Source organism: Bos mutus, chromosome 10, assembly GCF_027580195.1.
Source record: "Bos mutus isolate GX-2022 chromosome 10, NWIPB_WYAK_1.1, whole genome shotgun sequence".
NCBI lineage: Eukaryota > Metazoa > Chordata > Mammalia > Artiodactyla > Bovidae > Bos > Bos mutus.
The window spans coordinates 50,649,261-50,667,489 of NC_091626.1; the positions used below are offsets into that span (position 1 = coordinate 50,649,261).

General features: G+C 44.9%; 1 protein-coding gene across 1 annotated transcript in view; it reads right to left on the minus strand.

Annotated features, from left to right (window-relative positions):
• The window catches only part of MYO5C (myosin VC), a 117,776-nt gene that overhangs the window by 88,792 nt on the left and 10,755 nt on the right, over positions 1–18,229 (minus strand). The window contains exons 2-7 of the mRNA XM_070377906.1: positions 11,193–11,303; positions 8,352–8,517; positions 7,662–7,806; positions 4,177–4,333; positions 1,896–2,039; positions 1,112–1,193 (exon numbers count right to left, since the gene is read on the minus strand). Coding sequence (XP_070234007.1) covers positions 1,112–1,193; positions 1,896–2,039; positions 4,177–4,333; positions 7,662–7,806; positions 8,352–8,517; positions 11,193–11,303 — 805 coding nt within the window. The remainder of the gene's footprint in view (positions 1–1,111; positions 1,194–1,895; positions 2,040–4,176; positions 4,334–7,661; positions 7,807–8,351; positions 8,518–11,192; positions 11,304–18,229) is intronic.

Consider the following 18,229-nt stretch of genomic DNA (forward strand, 5'->3'; position numbering starts at 1 on the left):
TTACAAAAACATCACCATGGTCAAGATAATAACCAGCGGCTGCTAAGTCGCTTCAGTCGTGTCCGACTCTGTGTGACCCCATAGACGGCAGCCCAGATGTGCACCTAAATTTGAATAGTAAGTGATGCTTCAGAAAGCCCTTCCACATTCACTATCTGCATTCTGTTTGGCAGATAAGGCATGGATACTATCATTATATAACATCTGAAGAAACAGATTCTACAAGTGCAAGCAAATTCTTCAGGATTAGAGTATGTGTCGGAGAAGGCGATGGCACCATACTCCAGTACTCTTGCCTGGAAAATCCCATGGATGGAGGAGCCTGGTGGGCTGCAGTCCATGGGGTCGCTAAGAGTCAGACACGGCTGAGCGACTTCACTTTCACTTCTCACTTTCATGCATTGGAGAAGGAAATAGCAACCCACTCCAGTGTTCTTGCCTGGAGAATCCCAGGGACGGGGGAGCCTGGTGAGCTGCCGTCTATGGGGTTGCGCAGAGTCAGACACGACTGAGGTGACTTAGCAGCAGAGAGTGTGTATTCAACTCCAATACACTAGACAATTCTATCTACCAACTCAGCCCGGGTGACCAAGACAGGAGAGCTGAGGTACCACAGGAGCTGGGCTGTTTGCACTGAAGGAAAAGTGGCTCATTAATTATGATTACAATTAATAATGATTTTGAATCTTCAAGGATGTTCAAATTATGATATATATAGATACTCTGTCTCAGGAGAAAGGGAAATATGTCATACCTTAGAAAAATGACCATCCAAGGAAATTCAGATAAAAATAAAATTTAAGGACTTAAATCAGTAAGTCCTAGCGGTCAGAAGCCTTCTTCAGGTGATTCTAGATGGATGATCTCCATTGCTCTGGAGCTTTGAAAAGAACCCTGGGGTTGAAGGGTACCTGATTCCTGGACCAACCTGCCCCTAACTAATCTACCTGCTTAGTTAAATGCATCAATTCCACTCCTGGAACTGAAGGATCTTATGTTTTTGGACAGAATACTTTTTTAAAGTGATGTTATTATAAGAAGAAGAGATTAACCTAGAATTTAAATTCTTACACAAAAAAAGAGACTCTTCTACACACCATGCATTACGTACCTAATTTAAGATGTTTAAATTCCGACTGCTCTGCGGATGCACAAAGCTGATAGAAAATGTGGTAATTTCGTTCATTTTCTGACTGTAAAATAAAGAGGAATCCTGAAATCACACCAGACCTTATCAAATGAAAATGTGAGGTTTTCCATAAGAGGGTCTTAGATGGCTAATCTGATCTCACAGATATGGACATCTACCTGTGTTTTTGCTGTGACCCAACCTGGTGGTCCAAGATCGCCTTCCAAATAACCACCCTCAGAGAAAATGATATTAAATGAAAACATGCTACGAAATGGGAATAATGTAATTTGTACTAGTTGAAATTTTAAAGAAACTCCTTGCAATACAAGGCTTACTTTCTCTCCTTCTGCGTCAAAATGAAGATAATTTTCTCCATTTTATGGACAGAAGAATCTTTCTCTTAAACCCCACCTCACTAGCTCTGATCCCATTCTCTTCCTAATACAAAAAAAACAACTTCGTTTGTTTTAAATAGTTTTTGTGTTCTAGAAAGACAAACGATCTTTAAATGCTAAGAATTTTTAAAGTGCCTAAAATTGAAAGTCATAAACTTTTCCCTTGATTGTGAAATTCTATTGATACTGTACCTATCATCAATTTTCATTTTTAAGAAACAGAAAAAAATAACCCACATTGCAAATGAAAGATAGGAAAATTCTACCTCAAGTCACCAAACAACATAGGTTGTGTAATGAATACATAAATGTGAGCCATACTATAAAAGTCGGGAAAAAGGAAATTTAACTAATATTTTTATCCTTACTTGAAAGACAACTCTGGATTTCTCTAGCAGGTAAGTTCTCATGTTCGCTCCTATAATTTGATTTCTCTCATCAAAACTAATTTCCGTGTATTTCCCAAACCGACTGCTGTTGTCATTGCGGGTGGTCTTGGCATTTCCAACAGCCTACAAAACATAGCAACAACATTAAAAAACCTTTGCATCCATATTCTTGGAGCAATTATAGTAAAATCCAATCCTGTATGCTAGGGGAAGATCTGATTAGAGAGGGAGGCTGGAAGGCAGGGGCTTGCAGAGAATGAAACATATCCTTAGCTCTCCTCAATCTTACTTCAAGGCTCTCCTCAATCTTACTGGTAGACACTGAGCAGGATGAGGGAAAGCATGGGTTCTGATGTTTTATGGCCCCAGGTTCATTTTTACTATCTGGGTGATGCTAGCAAGCATCTTTCTAAGCCTCAATTTCTCTATCTGTAATATAAGCATGCATCTTACAGAGTTGGGAGGATTAAAAGAGATAGTATCAATATAAAGTTCCTCAACTCATCTACGCCTAAAATATTAGAGATGCTTAAAGTTCACTTCCTTCATCCAACCTTTATTTTTGTCCTTATCACTTCCCTACTCAAACTTTCTACTCAACCAAAAAACAGCCCTCTCCCATCCCTCCCATGCTGAGGATGACTTTTGCTTTTTACTTCTGCTCTTGACTTCTGTCTCTCCTCTTGCCCTCTCCCTTCCTGAGCACCCTCCATATCAAAGTGCCTTTCCTATGCACAACTACTGCGCTCCTGTCCAGGTCATTACACTTTCAGACAACATATGTTTCCTCAGCACCTGCCGTGGGCCACATGCTCGGTAGGTGAAGATGGACCAAGTGAACACGGTCCCGCCTTCATGGAGCTTATAACTGCAGGTGAGACCAACCCTAAAGAAACAGCCACACAATATTATCCTGCGGGCATTTAACAGCGCAGTGTTTCTTGACACCTTTTTATAGCTATCTTGGGTTGTGATTTATCTTTCTATTTAAGTTTAAAATATGTTAGAGGAGTCTTTAAACTTGGGGATTGGACCTTAATCTTTTCCTTACTTCCTGTATTATCAGGCATAGTGACTTGAACAAAATAGGTGGTCTGATAAATATTCATTGAGGATTTTGATTCGAGAGAGCAGAAAGAAAAGGTCTAAGAATCCAACAGTCTTAACTATTTGCTACGCTTCCAAATAAATCCAAATCGATTCATTTCCCTCTCCCCTGAGCTGTCAGATGCTCTTTCTTCCTCGAGGGCTGTTTCCTTAACTCCTTGGTGCCATCATAGGTGGCCTTGCCCATATGTTTGCCCAAGTCAGTGGTGTGCTAATGAGTCAGTCTTGGGGAAGGGAGGAGGAAGAGCCTGGATATGTGACATTTGCCAATTGGAAAGGTATAAATACTTCCACCATGACTGATTTCAGACTACCAAGGCTTTAACAACAACTTGCAAAAAAAGTCCTGAATATTTAAAAATCAGCTTATGAAAGTTGGTATTGGTTGGCTAGAGAACACTGCTGGTCTCAGTGTGCCAGTTGTGTCTGCGGTTGAGGAATTTTCCCCTGGGATATAAATGTAAACAGGGGACTCCTAAAATCCTGATGGTAGAACTTCTAGCCCAGCAGGTAGAGCAGAGAAGCTTTGGAACCAGCAATCCGTGCTCCAGTCTCCTACAAATCCCACTAGGGAACAGACTTCCTGGCTCTTTCCTGCTCTTACTTCTTTGGTCTTTAAAGGACCACATATAGGCATACCTTGAAGATACTATGGTTTTGGTTCCAGACCACTGGAATAAAGCATATGTCACAATAAAAGTCACATGAATTTTCTGGTTACCCAGTACAGATAAAAGTTATGTTTGCACTATACTATATAGTGTATTAACTGTGAAATAGCATTGTATCTAAAAAACAATGCACACACATTAAAAATTTTTTTTTGCTAAAAAAAAATGCTAACCATCATCTGACCCTTTAACAAGCTGTAATCTTTTTGCTGGTGGAGGGTTTGAAACACCGTGAGACTTATCAAAACAGGACACAGAGACAAAAAATAAGCAAAGGCTGTTGGAAAAATGAGCTCGTAGGCTTGCTTGACACAGAGTTGCCATAAATCTTCAGTTAGTTTTTTTAAAAAAACAAAAAGAAATATCTGTAAAGCACAATCAAGCAAAGCACGGTAAAACAAGGTACACCTGTATACATGAACCAGCCCACCTCTCCATATACACGCCTCTGCCCCCGCTCCCCATGCCCACAGGGTACCCACCTCGGTTATGGGGTTTGATGCGAGGACCTTGTCTTCCACGTGAGTGTTACTGCTGGACTTGCTGACGGTGGCAAAGTACCTCATGGCATAGCGAGCAGACACTGTCTTTCCAGCACCCGACTCCCCACTTACAATTATTGACTGGTTTTTATTGTTTCTAAGGCAAACAGAAGGATTTTTTAAAAATTCTTTTAAAATGTTCATTTCTTTCCATTAAAAAGGCAATATACGTGCACTAATAAAAATGCAGATAAGTCAGAAGGGACTTGGTTTATCATGCTAAAGGAACTTTTTTAACATGCCAGTGAATTTCCTTCTAGTCTTTTTCTCTGTGATCCTGCTGAACACACAACTCTGTCTCCTGCTGTGTCCCCTGTATTGAGAGTTCCCAAGGCCAGTCCCAGACCAGTGATCCACTAGGAGGACTCACAGGTCTCAGCACACGTTTGTACTCATGGCCAAGACTTACTACACCAGAAGGAGACAGCAAATCAGCGAGGGTCAATGGCATGTGGGCTGAGTCCAGAGGAGGCCAGGTGTGAACTTCCAAGAGTCCTCTCCCGGGGGGTCACACAGGATGCACTTACTTCCTCCAGCAATGAATTATGACAACACATGGGAAACACTGTTTACCCAGGATGCTCAACAGAGACTGTGTCCAGGGTTTTTATTGGGGTCTGGTCACATATCCTCTCCTATCACATACCAAAATTCCAGATGCCCAGAAGGAGAGCGGATGTTCAGCCTGAACCACCTTGTTCACACAAACAGTTTAGGTATAGTGAGCCACTCACAATTGTTACTCAGCAATTAGGAAGTTCTATGAACCCTCCTGAAATCCAAGTTCCCAGAGGCTCACCATGGGCCAAACTTGCACGTAAGTCTCTAAGGACAGCAGTCTCAGGCCTATGTCACCTCCTTTCTCCTTTCACTTCAATATAAAAACATTTTTAAGACATTATTTGAGAGCAATTACTTGAGATGTGCCTGGAAACGTGTGCTCCATAAGCCAACATACTCTGTTATATAACATGGAGATCTTAAAAAAATGCACTAAATTTTCCATATCCTAAGATGATGATGGTGGAACCTTTTTACAGTGCCATCCTAGCACTGCTTGTGTGTGAGGTTCTTGGTGAATAATTTACAAGGATTCTCATTTAAACCTCACACAAATCCTACACCACATACTGTATCCATTTTACAGATGAACATAACAGTGACCCGGTGATGCACAGAACACACAGCCTCTCTGGGAACTCTGGAGAGGACATTAGCGAGAGTCCCTGGTTCCACAGAGGATGCTAAGATGCTGAGGACATGAATGACACCCTGGGGTTACTGAAGCCAGCTCTCCTGACTCCCAGTATAGTATCCACAAGTCCAACAAGAGCCTGCTTTATGTTCAATTCTGCTATTGCAGTTAGACAGGCCTCCAGAGGAAACTGGCTCTTCAAGCTTGAACCTGGCTCAGCTCTGAAGCTCCAATAAGCTCATGCTGTTGACACCCAGGAGTAGTCCTGTATGCTCTGAGGCACACAGATTCTAATCTTGCAGATGCCCTGGAGACCTGCAGGGGCCAGGGTAAATCCTAGATCCATGGTGTTTTAGGATTGAAAGGGAACTTGCTGCAGCAAAAGCCAAGGTAATTGGCAACTTTGGGGGGAACCTTCAAGATCTTTTATTTTCTGCACTGTCAGGCTTGGCTGCCCTCTGCTCATGAGTCTCCATGCTACCACCAGGGCTCAGGAAAGGGGGAGAATTTACATCATTTGTCACAGCACCTGAGTAGGGATGGCAGGTTCGGGGCCAATTGGTGTCCTCAAAAGCAAAGCTGGCCTGTCTCCCTGCCTCTGATGTGTTTCAAAGAAGAGGGAGTCACAGAGTCCCTCATGGCCTGACTGGAACATGGAGGACACCTGCTGAGCTTGAGGACATGGGGTTCAGGTGTCCCAGGTGATTGGTTATTAATTGATAATTCTAGACCCAACAGTCATCCTCCCCATGCTTCTTAGGGTCTAAGCTCCAGTTCTTAGTGGGCATGTTGCTGCCCATACAAAAGACTACATATCCCAGCCTCCCTTGCAGCTGGGACAGTCATGTGAGTAGCTCCTGACCAATAAGCTATAAGCAGAAGTGCTCTGTGGGGCTTCTGGGAGGGCTCCTTAACCAGGAGGGACACACTCGTTCCCTGGAACACTCTAGCCTAGAAAAGAGAGAAGAGGGCTGAGCACTAGCTTGGCTCTGAGGATGTGCATCCTGCCCCAAGGATCAGGATGCTGGGAAGTACTGGGTCCCTGATGACTTGGTAGAGGTGGCATGCTGGTCCTGGACTGCCCAGCAGACTTTTCTGCATGAGAGAATCATGCATTTCTATCTTGCTTAAGTCACTGAGCATCCAGCTCACGGATGAGGACCCTGAAGCTCAGGGAGCTCAGGGCTGTGTCCAGGGTTATGCAGTAAACAGTAGCAGATTCAGGTCCTGTGTCTCAAGTCTTGATCTGGAAATAAGGAAATGATGGCAGCTCAGAAGACTTCACAGAGGTGTTTCCAGACTCAAACTAGACCGCTGTCTATGAAAGTTCTTTTGCAAACTGTAAGGATCTACAAAGATCCTTTTGCAGATCAGGATGTTAAAGACAAAACAGAATAGTTATAAGGAAAAAAAATTACACATGGAATGTAGAAATCTGAGGGAAAATCCAAGCTCTGCCTTTCTCTTGCTGAGTGACCTTGGGTGGATGGCTTCAAATCTCAGTCATCTGACCACTGCCTGGGCATCCTCATCATGGGCTCTTTTGAGGGCACTCAGGGTGATGTGTGGGAGTGTGTGCACAGTGCCTTGTCCGGTGCTAACAAAATAAGAACTTCACATACCACACAAGAAAGAGGAGGCAATATTAGCATAAAACTTCAAATATCCTACAGCTAAAACCTGTGCTCATCTATCATCAGAATCTTCTGCCTTGGCTGGGCAAAAAAGCCTAAACATCTCACAGTGGAGAAAAAAATCAGTTTTCTTCCAACCAAACACATTGCAAGAAAAGCATTGACTATTCCCAGGTTGGTAGGACCGACAGGACTATCTAGGAGTAAAACCAGGAGGCTTGGTGGAGACAGGTCAGCTATATCTAACATTTGCTATTCGGTACAAGCCAGTCTGCTCTACCAAGCACCCCCTCCAGCCTGATGGTCACTTAAAAATAATTATTTATTTAGCTGTTGGTCTTAGGAACAGCATGCAGGAACTTTGTGGCGCATGGACTCCCTGGTTGTAGCAGTGGGCTTGGTTGTTCTGCAGCATGTCTAGTTCCTAGACCAGGGGGTCATACCCACATTCCCTGCATTGCAAGGTAGATTCTTAACCACTGGGCCATCGGGGAAGTCCCTGAGGGTCACTTTTAATGAGACTGGGCCAGCTGTCTCCCTGCCACTATGAGGCCCAGCAAATGTAGGAGCACTGGGAGAATCAGAGGAAGCCCCACCTGGCCATCTGCTTGTATGCCTCTTCCGCCACGGCAAATATGTGTGGGTCCATGTCGCCCATGTTCTGCCCGCTGTAGGCGTGGATGATGGGATCTCCATATATTGGCAGCTGCTTGTAAGGATTCATGGCCACCAAGATGATTCCTGAGGAAAGATGTTGGATGCAGTGATGTCACCTCTTTGGGTCTTTTGAGAAACTTTCAGATCAGCCACTTATTAAACCTGCTGTGCGACTCTGGGTAGGTCACTTTATGCTCTGAATCTCCGTTCCCTGCTGATGTCACCTATATTTCTAGGCCACCCTTAAGGTTAGACAAGATGACAGATGGCAATGCACTAAAACTGAGAGGCTCTTACCATCCTCAGCGTAAACACAATGATAATATTGCTCCAGTAATAAACTTATTATAGCCAATAGAAACTCAAACACAAGCTTTACCTACATACATTTTTCTTGGTAGTTCAAGCTTAGTATTTGTTGAAGACTCTTCCCACCGAGATAGTTCATTTTATAACAGATTCTCTAAGTTCAGATGTCTGTACCTTTTAGATAGCAATCTGGGCAAATGTTTAGGTGTGATTACGCATTTTGACAGAAGTCAACATTTCTAATATAAACATAATCTAAAACGTAATCAGGATGCTCTAGACAGCAAGCGTTCCTGCTCTCCTGGAATTGCTTTCCTTACCGCTGTAGGTGTAAATGAGTTTGGATTCTGCAAAACGGATTCTGAGATTGTGGAGCACTGCAGGCTCATGGAGATAGCTGAGAGCTGTGAGGTCATTCTCACCCACGAGGATGTCAGGATTTCGAAGTGGAGGCAGACATTCAGGATCAATGGAATAATCCAGCTCCTTTGGACAAAGATGAAATTAAAGTTCTGGAAGTAAAAGGTTTGGAATGTTTCTGCTGAATCACTGTCCTCTTTCCTATCTACCCCTCTTTGGCACTCTGGAAAACAAATGTATGTATAGCAGTGAGAAAATAATCTGACTTTTGGGAGCCAGGGGATCAAGGTATTGACTGTGTGCCCTAGGGTGTATCACTTATCCTCTCTGGGTCTCTCTTCTTTCATCTGTGAAAAGATGCGCTGGACTGGATTGGGGATCCTCAGAGCTACAGAACCCTCAATGAGGGGTGACAGAGAAGCCATATGGCCAGGGACCTGGGTACCCTGTCCAATTTCTGACACAGGGGCTCTATTTGTATGTGATTCAGCTGCTGGGTACCACAAAAATTTTCATTTGAAAACAAGGTTTTGTTGCTAAATGACTCAGTGATCTAAGGGCCCTTGAAGCTCTAAGGTTACTGCATCTCTGTATGAAGTTGACATTCTTGGTGGTGAGGAGTGTCCAAAGGAGCTGATGTGGGTGAGTCTGTCTGTGGGCAGCTCCCTGTGCAGGTGACTCCTGTCTGCAGCTGCCTGTGTTCCCAGGGGCACACGTCTCCTGCTGCAGGGCTGCCTGTTTCTATCAACCTCAGCCCTGGGCCGAGTAACCGGCTCAGGATGGCCCCTCTTCTGTGGGATTTCACCAGTGTGTATTCTGGAAGTAACTGCCTGAGCAGAATAAAGGTCTTGTGGGTCTTGTAGGTGTCAGAGCATTAAGGGCCCTTTTCACCACCTGTTCTACCTTCCTGTACTTTCATTTCTCAGTTTTGGGAAGGGACTTGAGCAAAGTCACCCAGCAGGCTTGCTTCTCTTCCACCTTCCCGGGCTGCCTTCCTTCCCAGAAAGGCACAAGGTGAAAAGGCGAGCCAGCTGCCCCTTAGCAAGAACCTGCTCTGCAGCCCCTGGGCCAAGTACTCTGCACTGGTTTCCACTTGATTCTCAAAACTGCTCTCCAAGGAGGGCTTGGCATCCCAAACCAAGACTTAAGGAGACAGATTCAGAGGGGTAAAGATCCTTGTCCAAGGTCACTCAGTTAACGTGCGTCTGGCTGACTCTGAGGCCTGTGTCGTGATGCCTCCAGTCAGTGCTGGCAGGGGTTTGACTTGTTGGGCCGTTTTCCATAAGGAGAGCAGCTCGGGGCACTCCAGGACGACTGGGCACAGGGCCCCAGAGCAGCTGCCTGCTCACTATCAATGCAGTTATGTTATGGACCTGCCCCAAGCAGGCTATTCTTAACCTACACACTTTCAAGAATAAGATAAAGAAAAGTGCTACTCGTTTATAATTTTTTACTTTTCCTGAGTTTTTCTGTTTTCTATTTTAAATCAACAACCTCCTTTTCCAGTTCAGCCACTGTGTGTGTGCACACGTGTACATTTTATGTGTAAAAGAAACAGAGAGGGAAAGACAAATGGAACAGACAGTCTTTGGGGGAGGGGGGAAATGTGAATGTGAAGAACATGGAGAATGGAGACAGAGGTGACATTTTCTTACACAAAGCAGGCTTTGTCCTTCATGGTGTAGACAATGGGTTAAATAAAGCGCAGTGTGGCCGCCTATTACCTTACCTGCCTCTCCCCCTCCTCCTCCATCCGGGCAGCTGGTTCAGGGCCAGGAATGTGGCCACCTGAAGCCCTGCTCATGTTACTAAAGCAGCACACTGCCACTGCAGCTGCCGCCCTGAGATTTTTCTCTCCAAAGCCATCTGATCCCTAATCAGATGACTGAGACTCAACAACTGCCCCCCAGGAGTATCTGCTGGGAATGGGAAGGCTAAGTGGAAAGAACAGCATCTCGGCCTCATCCCCTGCACCTGCATATGCCCCCAAGCATGATCTCACCTGATCTCCAGCAGCCCTGTGAGGTCCCGCTGCTGCTAACTTCAGCTGACACATGACGAAGGTGAGGAGTCACGGGCACAGACTTAGTGAGTGGCTGTGGTAGGACTTGAATCCAGATAGTCTGATTCTAGAGCACGTGCCCTTTTTAAACTGCTTTGTCTCCCTTCCCAGAATCTCAGGAAATGACCCCCGAATCCAGGTCCATCTGACTGATGGGCAATATCGTGTTCTGTCTCTTAAGAGACATTTCCATACCTTGGAAATCCACTTTAATATTCACGTGATATTCCCCAGACTAACTCCCACATCCAGATAGATCATGAAAATCCTTTGTCCAGCTCTGCACCCAAAGACTTGATTCTAAAAACCTAAGGTCAGCCTAGCTGTGAATCTAGTAAGATGTCTTTATAGCTCAACAACTCAAATAACTTCCTCTCCAAGTTTCTCATCTTCACCCAGTCTCTCTGCTGAGACTCATAAAACCAAAATAAAATCGTATTTCAGCATCCTCCCAACATTGCTGAATCCCCAGAAAGGCAGCACAGAACACAGACCTATCCACTGTTTCTCACTCCAGAGAGAGACTCAGCTGATGTAGGAAACTTGATATCTTAAGGTAGTGTGGGGTGGGGGCAGGGCAGGCGGGAGGGGCATAAGAACACAGCTGGATCCACAGCAGCAGCTGCCCCTCACGTGCCCACCCATGGGCTGCACCCACAGCAACATTTGCCTGTCCCTCCTGTACACACCCACAGCTCCGCTTTTATACATAAAGGTAGCCAGGACCAAGGACCCTCACCGTTCCATCCTCCAGCAGGAGTTGCAAAACTTTGTCACCAACTCTATAGTCCTTTGCTATTTCAGCAGACTTCCAAACTTCTTCAGAATCAGGAATCCAAACCCTGTTGTACTGACCAAGAGAATAAGACAGGTTTAATTTCAGCACTTTAAAAGCAAAATACAAATTGTTAGATGACTAGACTCAGGGAAAGTTTTCTCTGTTCACTTATGTCAGTAACGTTGGGCTGGATGAAGCACAAGCTGGAATCAAGATTGCTGGGAGAAATATCAATAACCTCAGATATGCAGATGACACCACCCTTATGGTAGAAAGTGAAGAACTAAAGAGCCTCTTGATGAAAGTGAAAGAGGAGAGTGAAAAAGTTGGCTTAAAGCTCAACATTCAGAAAACGAAGATCATGGCACCTGGTCCCATCACTTCATGGCAAATATATGGTGAAACAGTGAAAACAGTGGCAGATTTTATTTTTGGGGCTCCAGATGATGACTTCAACCATGAAATTAGAAGACATTTGCTCCTTGGAAGAAAAGTTAGGACCAACCTAGACATCATGTTCAAAAGCAGAGACATTACTTTGCCAACAAAGGTCCATCTAGTCAAAGCTATGGTTTTTCCATTGGTCATGTATGGATGTGAGAGTTGGACCACAAAGAAAGCTGAGCACAAAAGAATTGATGCTTTTGAACTGTGGTGTTGGAGAAGACTGTTGAGAGTCCCTTGGACTGCAAGGAGATCCAACCAGTCCATTCTGAAGGAGATCAGCCCTGGGATTTCTTTGGAAGGAATGATGCTAAAGCTGAAACTCCAGTACTTTGGCCACCTCATGTGAAGAGTTGAGTCATTGGAAAAGACTCTGATGCTGGGAAAGATTGAAGGCGAGAGGAGAAGGGAACAACAGAGGATGAGATGGTTGGATGGCATCACCGACTCAATGAACATGAGTTTGAGTAAACTCTGGGAGTTGGTGATGGACAGGAAAGCCTGGCATGCTGCAGTCCATGGGGTCGCAGAGTCAGATATGACTGAGTGACTGAATTGAACCAAAGTTCATTAGAAATACTTTTACCTAATTTTTGCTTGTGATGTAATTTTTGAAAGTGAAAGTTGCTCAGTTGTGTCCAACTCTTTGCAACCCCATGGACTATACAGTCTATGGAATTCTTCTGGCCAGAATACAGGAGTGGGCAGCTTTTCCCTTCTCCAAGGGATCTTCCCAATCCAGAAATCAAACCCAGGTCTCCCACATTGCAGGCAGATTCTTCACCAGCTGAACTTTTAAAATGTATTTATTGGCTGTGCTGGGTCTTCATTGCCATGTGGGCTTTTCTGTAACTGTGGAGGGCAGGGGCTACTCTCTAGCTGCAGTGCACAGGTTTCTCAGTGTGGTGGTTTCTCTTGCTGCAGAGCACAGGCTCTAGGGCACTCAGACTACAGTAGTTGCAGCTCCTGGACTCTAAAGCACAGGCTCAATAGTTGTGATGCATGAGCCTAGCTGCTCTGCAGCATGCGGGATCTTCCCGGATCAGGGATCAAACCCGTGTCTCCTGCACTGGCAGGCAGATTCTTTACCACTGAGCTGCCAGGAAAGCCCCTGAGGTAATTTTTAGTGTATCTGCAACGCACCAGGTCTAGCTGCTTCATGTCACAAGTACCAGAATTCCCAAAGCCTCCTGAATATATCTTGAAAAGAAAAGGAAAGCCTGGGAGGGGAAATCTGTGAGTCCCTCAGTGGGAAGATCTGAGCACTGTGACATGAATTGGAGCAGAGGGATTTGTTTCATCACTAATGGACTATGTGGCTCTGGGCCAGACACTTTTCCTGCTCACTTTTCTCATCTGCAAAATGGGCACAAGACCTACTTCATAGGTTTGCCAGGAAAATTAAATAAGACTGTGTAGCTGTGTAGTTGATGGCACTTTGTAAAATGCTGTGGAAGTCTTGTTACAGCGGTGTTACCACAGTCTTACTGCACTGGTCAGCAGCCAGGGATTCCCTCCATGGGAAGCGCAGAAGTTCCAAGCTCAGTTTCCCACCTGGCTCTGTGCTGATGTACAAGTCCTTAGGCTTTTGAACCACACTGCTATGTACTGAATTGTTCCCACTCCCCAGACTTCATATGTTGAAGCCTTAAACCATATGTGAGTGTAGTTGGAGACAGGGTCTTTAAGAGGTATAATTAAGGCTAAATGAGGTAACAACGCCCTGGTCTGATAGGATTAATGTCATAAGAAGAAGGGATACAACAGAGTTTGCGAACACACTCTCTCTACCTGCATGCATAAAAAGAAAGGCTATGGGAGTTCACAGTGAGAAGACAGCTGTCTGCACCAAACAGAAGACCCTCACCAGACACCAACCCTGCCAACACCTTGATCGGGGGCTGTCCAGCTTCCTGAACTGTGAGAAAATATTAATACACCTCTGTTGCTGAAACACCCAGTCTATGGTATGTTGTTATCACAATGTAACAATTCACACTCATAAATTGGGAAGCAGGCAGCCTCACTCGCCGGAATTCACCAGTGGTTCCTGAATGCTGCTTGAGATAAACACAAAGTGACTGCCATGTCCCTACCAGGCAGCTGTGATAGGACTCTACGAGCCATTCGTCTCTCTCCTCCATGCGTGCTGTCAGCATCATACACTGACTGCTTTTGCTCTGACCGGGACCCCACATCTCACATTCTTCTGTGGTCATCCATTCATTTATTTGTTCTTTACTCTATTGTTCATTCATCCATCTAGCCATTAATTTACAGATTCAACACCTAGGCAACTATCATGTATGTGTCTGGCACAGTGCTGGTTTGTCAACATGGTTTTTTTTGCTAACTCAGCCAATCTCTAACCTAGAGCTGTATGTGCATATGTGTATATTTGCATCTCTCTGCTCACATATCAGTGGTTTCTAGCAATGCGGTACCCCTACGGGATACCCCTCTACCCTGAGACATAACCAGGCCAAAAGGAACAAGAATTGGGAAGCACTTACATGGAGACATGAAGCAGCACTTAGAAAAATTCCTGAATCCAGAGGCTGGATAGCTCATAACCATCCCAGATCTAGATGAAGCCTAATAGGCCATCCAGCATCTAACCCTCATTTCCCAGAGAAAACTAGCCTCAGGGACTCCAGGTTCCCCAGAAGCAGACCTGAGATGAGCAACCAGTTCAGGCTGGTGCCTACAGTGGCACCCTGTTCTACCTCCTTATACTCACAGGCCAAAGGAATGCTGGTCCTCTGGCATTGTCCCTCACCAGGACAGATGGACTGTCTGAAGGTAATTGTCAAGTGTGTAAATTCTTGTAACAGGCAATGTTTGTGCCTGTAGGAGAAAAAGTCAAGGCACTTTTGCCTAAGTGCCTGCCATCCTGCTGAGTATAGTCCCTGGTCACTGAACTGGCACTGGCACCACCCTTGACTCTGGGGACAGTCACGCACAAGACACTGTCCTCTGTGAACCTCTGCTTCTGGACAGCTGAGAAGGCAAATGTCATGACCAAACGATGGCTTGGTCTGAACACGTGGCCCATGGTCTGCTGGTGCCTTTCCACCATGGGGAAATATTTCCTTAGGTTGAGAGATCATACTTATTTCAGTTACATAAAATTCTGGGCAATAATTATGACTTTTCATTCTTCTTCACTATGATTTTATATATTCTCTGTTTTTGCATATTTTACTTTTATAAGTAATATAAATCAGAATATATCATCTTTAAAGGAAAATATGGGACTTCCCTGGCAGTGTGTAAGACTTCTGCAAGGGGCAGGTTCGACCCCTGGTCAAGCAACTAAGGTCCTGCATGTGTGCATCATGGCCAAAACAAAACAAGGCAAAAATTAAAAATATGTTTACAAAAAGACTTGTACGTGAACATTTCATAGTAACTTTATCCATAACTGCTGAAAATTAGACTCTGTGTCCACTCTGTGTCCATGAGAATAAAAAAACATAAAACTGTGGTATCTTCATATAATTGGCTACTACTTACCAATAAAAATACTTAACTACTGATATAAGCAAGAACATGAGTGAATCTCCAAGTGTTAGACTGAGTTAAAGAAGCTGTACACAAATGAGTACATTCTGTATGACTCCTTTAAATGTAGTATTAGAACAAGTAAAACGAATATAATGTGGAGAAAAACTGAGAACAACAGTCGCCTCCAGGTATGGTGGGTCCAGGGAGGTACTCTTGTGGGCAATGGCAACATTTTGTACCTTGAAGGGGTTTTGGTTAATAGGTGTTACCACTTTTCAAATCTCAGAGGATGTACACTTAAGATTGGTACATTTTGTTGTCTGGAAATTTTACATGAAGAACTAAACAAATATGGAACTCTTGGAAATTCCCTGGTGGTCCAGTGGTTAGGACTTGCACTTTCGTTGCCATCACTCAGGTTTAATCCCTGGTCGGAGAACTAAGACGCTGCAAACCATGTGGTGTGGCCAAAACCCAAAACCTGAATATGCAACTCTGAACAATGTGCATACTGGAATATTGAGGAGGACACATAATGATGTATGCAATTACCCTAAAATGCTTCCCAAAATAAGATGGGCTGAGGAGTGGACAGAAGTATAAAAAGATGCACAGATGCATTACAACAAATACAGTCAAATATTCATACTGCAATCTAGGTGGTGGGACAGAGGCTAACTGTAAAGTTTTTTCAACTCTTTTATATACTTTAAATTTTCATAATAAGTTGTTGAAGGAAATAAAGAATAAGTATAAAACAAAGTTTCAGGTACTAGGACTAGATTAGGACAAAGCTGGCTGAGAAGCACATTTATTAATATATTAGTTAATATAAGCTACCTCACTTATCAAACAAAAATGTATGTATATCATTGATTTGATATCAATCATGACTCCCTAAGTTGTCTGGGTTGCTTTAATTCTTGACAGCTAGCTAAGAGTAGGAGCTTGCTGAAATGTGGCATGGGGTGAGTAATATTTGTGAGTGGGGTGGGGTGGGTGGGAGGGAAACAGAGAGAGAGAGAAAATGGAAGAATGACCCAGCAGGGCCTTCCCTGGCGGTCCAGTGGCTAGCAATTCCACACTCCCAACGCAGGGGGCTGGGGGTCAGGGAACTAGATCCCACATGCCACAACTAAAGGATTCCAGTGCTGCAACAAAGATCGAAGATGCTACATGCCACAGATAAGACCCAGTGCAGCCAAATAAATAACTAAATATTAAAGAGAAAGAAAGAATGACTTGGCAGGGACTTCCCTCGTGGTCCAGTGGTTAAGACTCCATGCACCCAATACAGGGGGCTGGGGTTCCATCCCTGATTAGGGAACTAGATACCATATGCTGCAACTAAGACCCAGCACAGACAAATAAATAAACAAATATTAAAAAAGAATGACCTGGCAGGTGATGACACACACTTGAAATACACACCCAGGCAAACAGGTGGACAGAAGCCTCACAAGCAGACACCCACACCCACACTCCACACATACTTGTAGCCATGGGCTACTGTTTTTCACATCAGATCTGCTATCGAAAACATTATTACTAACTTTATAAAACTGAAATTTTTATAATAAAAATTTTTTTTTATTATAAAATAAATCACTAATATTTTTATGATAAAAATAATTTGAGACTATCCCATTTATCAAGAGTTGGCCACTATAGAATTTTATAGCTGAAAGGGTCCCGGGAGATTGTCTTTTCCAAGTTGTCAGTCAAAGTTCTTTTTAGAGATCGCTTCAAACGAAATGGTGGTAGCCTACCATGTTCTGCAGCTGAGGTCCCCCAGGCCTTTCCATGGAATCCTTGGGCTCTGAGAAGTGATGCAAAAATCACTAAACCAACCCAAGCCCTTTGTTTAACTGATTCCCAAACTCCAGCCCAGAGAGGTCAGTAACTCGCCAAATACCACACAGAGCATCTCAAAGGCCAGGACTCCAGGGAGCCAAAGCTTGGGACTCCTTCTTTGAACTACTTGTTAATTAAATGAGCCTGCCTAGAAAATAATCCTGAACTCTCAACGCAACCGTCTCCTTGAGAGTGCACAGGCTGGTTTGTTTTAGCTCAAAGCAGCATGAAATGTAACAGGTCGCGTGAAACCAAAGTCTGTTTTTCTCCAGCAAGAACACAAATGTCCTCCTCAGCCCCGGACCCCGGGCTGCCCACACCCCACCAAGCCTGGTGTCTCCGCCGGCAAGGCTATCAGCTGTTTAGAGCCCCGCAGCTGAGACCCAACCTGGTAAGTAAACAGCCCAAGTTTACCCAGTTCCACCTCAGTTACACCCATTAGGTCCCGCCTCCTGCCGCACATTCCTCGACCCACAAGGCCACACTTCAAAGCAGGAGAGCTACCTTTGCAGCGTTTGGACAAACACTGTGACTAGCTCTCATATGATCTCCTCAGGATGGCTCCTTCCTATTAGGGCAGGTGCCCCGGACTCGGGCACCTGCCAAGCCCTCCAGGGCCACCTGCAGTGGGGCCGGGAGAGAGGAGAGGCCTACTTCCCGCAGAGGGAAATCATGGTGTGCCCCAGCCCAGAGAGAAGGCAATGGCACCCCACTCCAGTACTCTTGCCTGGAAAATCCCATGGATGGAGGAGCCTGGTAGGCTGCAGTCCATGGGGTCGCTAAGAGTTGGACACGACTGAGCGACTTCACTTTCACACATTGGAGAAGGAAATGGCAACCCACTCCAGTGTTCTTGCCTGAAGAATCCCAGGGACGGGGGAGCCTGGTGGGCTGCCATCTATGGGGTCGCACAGAGTCAGACATGACTGAAGTGACTTAGCAGCAGCCAGCCCAGGAGGCTGGGGAAGGAGGCAAAGGCTTCAGGAGTCCTGACCCTCAGGAAGTGACACGTTCCCAGGGACAGGCTGCATCCTTCCCCCCACCTGCTCATGCCTCCTGCCCATGTAAGGGATCTACCAGCATCAGGCACTGAATGGCTTGGAGACTTTACTCGGCATGTAGGGTGCTGGGGGTCTTCTTCCTCGCCACTCTCTGAACTGGAAGGGGGTCTCCCACTTTCGGTCAGCCAGGCC